Source organism: Formica exsecta, unplaced genomic scaffold, assembly GCF_003651465.1.
Source record: "Formica exsecta isolate Colony F162 unplaced genomic scaffold, ASM365146v1 scaffold1271, whole genome shotgun sequence".
Taxonomy (NCBI): Eukaryota; Metazoa; Arthropoda; class Insecta; order Hymenoptera; family Formicidae; genus Formica; species Formica exsecta.
Window position 1 is genome coordinate 75,744 of NW_021848604.1, and position 2,533 is coordinate 78,276.

Sequence of the window (2,533 nt, forward strand, 5' to 3'; positions counted from 1 at the left end):
CCTGTAACGTACACGATAGGAGATGCTCCATTATCCTCTTCCGCCGCACTCATTACAGCTCTCGTAATCAAACGCCTGGCGAAGCTGTAGGGAACGTTTCCATCCTCCCATTGAAGTCCATGGTGATGTCCAATTAGCCATGAAGCTTGGCATCTCTCAGATCTTGTAAGCGCACGCCATGATACGGGTCTTGCAAAAAAGTAGTGAGAAAAAACAAATCCATTTCTCAAAATCGTTACTTCCTTCACGACAAAGTTTCTCCCGATAATGAATCCTTGCAGATCCGCAAACGTTGGCGCGATCATGCTGATAATATTACTGTACGATTGCAAGAACGATGTACGACTGCTGTCGATCGTCAAAATCTCAATCTTTATATATTTTTGACATTGGAGGGGATATTTGCTGATTTAGGTAATTTTACGAACTACGTTGGTCAATGGGCAATATTCGACAACGCGATCGTGCAAGATGAGACAATAGGCGGTGGTATTTGCTGGTATATCCTCCTTGCACTCAAACTCTAATCTCACGTCCACGGTGGAATTTTTGACAGACTCGTTTTGTCGCGAGCAGTCGATAACCGCGAGAGGACCGCAATGTAGAAATTTTGAAATGTTTAATAGCACATCATTATTATCACATCCGTAATAAGATTTGCGAAAACGAGAGTACATATCGATCAAGAGGGCGAATCTATTTTTATCGAAATCTAAATTCAAATCATCGTAGGGATAAAATTCCGAGTTTAGATAGAGTTTAACGTTGGTCAATTTGCAGTCGTCGAATGTAGTAATATCTTTTGACACAGCATTTTTTCTGCCAGTCTGCAGCGCATAGATCACGTATCGCGGCTTCTCCAATTGAGAGGCGGCTTTCACAGTCCACGAATGCTTACTCGTATTATGCAATAGAGGAAATTCGTATAGATCCCAAGAGCGAAAACATCTTTGACGACGTGACATGCGATAAGCAAGATACGATAAGAGAGACTTTGCAATGGGTCGACACTCGAGCGTCGACTGTTTCTATCTTTGTCAAACGTATGCCATCTTTTAATATATTGAGAAATTGGTCAGGTTACGACACTAAAAACTTCTATTCCAAATCAATCAAAACGTAAGCGAATGAAATAATTATCAAATGTGGTTACTTCTACTCCGATAAAAGATGTACAATCAAGTCAAATATTGTACGAAAGATCGTCTCCGTATGTGGAAGAAATTTTCGAAACCACGCATGTAACGGGAGCGGTGCACTTGGACACAGTACAATTGGACACGGTGCAAATGGACACAATACAAATGGACACGAGATTTGCACACGGTTCAATTGTACACAGTGCATTTGGACACAGTAATTTTGGATACAGTAGCTTTTGGACACGTAAGAAAATACGCATCGTTTACTTGGACACCGCTCACTTGGACACTGTTCATTTGGATACCATTTATTTGGACATTCTTTATTTGAACACAGAAAGACGCGCATCGTACATTTGGACACCGTTCATTTGCCCACCGTTCGTTTGGACACCGTTGAAAAAAAAGCTGGAGGAGAAATAAACATACCGCGCGCTATGGCGTTAAACGATAATAAGATCGATTATGTGCATTGGAATGATCCCAACGAGTTGGTAGATCGCTTGCGATTGCTGGAAGCTTCGCGTTAAGCCGGCAACAATGCCTACGACAATGAAATATTATCAATTATCGAGGAACTTTACGAAGCTGGCCTTATTATAAATTAATCTATGCGTCGGCGAAACGAGTTAGTCTGTCATTATTGTTTGTATCGAAATGTCGATTAATAAATTTGGATTATCGATGGGAACAACTCATACTATCAATGGAATGGATTACTAAGAAATTACGTGCGCGATAACGCTCTGTGTCAGACAGCCTCCGGCTTTGACGCAAGGTCGCGCAAGAAACGACGGGTAGCGCAACCGGAAGATGGTACTGATGCCGCAAACAAACAGTACGTGGAAATACGTGTCAAGCTTTTGGAGGACAGACAGGAAGAACTTGAGAAAAAAATAATTACGTTCGAGACGAATGTGCAAACGCTGCAAATAATGATGGATGAGATGCAGAAAATGCTTCGGTATGCAACTCATGCGCAGACTACATCTAATTCAGCGCAGGAGAAGAAAGATATATAAAGAATATACGTGGAGGAATTATCTCATTATTGCAAATTATGCCTCGATCAAATATGTCGCAAAAGACATCTGAAAAACAGCTGCTCGTGGAAGAATTGCATGCTCCAGCGAGAAAAAAATTTTCTACGTAGACGTGTCATAGTACACAGATACGACGATCTGTGGCAGGCGGACGTAGTCGAGATGCGTCCATATGCACGATTCAACAAAGGCTACAACTACATACTCACAGTTATAGCCAAGTTTTTTTAATTAAATTTTTTTTATATTATTTTATTTGTATTGAACTTATTTTGAAAATCAGGTTTCTGTTAATAAAAATAAAATGCGTTTTAATTTTATGGAGAGAATCTGTCTATAACATTTCTA

At 40.3% G+C, this 2,533-nt stretch overlaps 1 protein-coding gene across 1 annotated transcript; it reads right to left on the reverse strand.

Moving 5' to 3' along the window:
- Positions 1–410: 410 nt before the first annotated feature.
- LOC115245705 lies at positions 411–965 on the reverse strand. The gene has a single exon (XM_029824132.1). It carries the CDS (start codon positions 963–965, stop codon positions 411–413), a length of 555 nt encoding a protein of 184 aa, XP_029679992.1.
- Between the last annotated feature and the right edge of the window lie 1,568 nt (positions 966–2,533).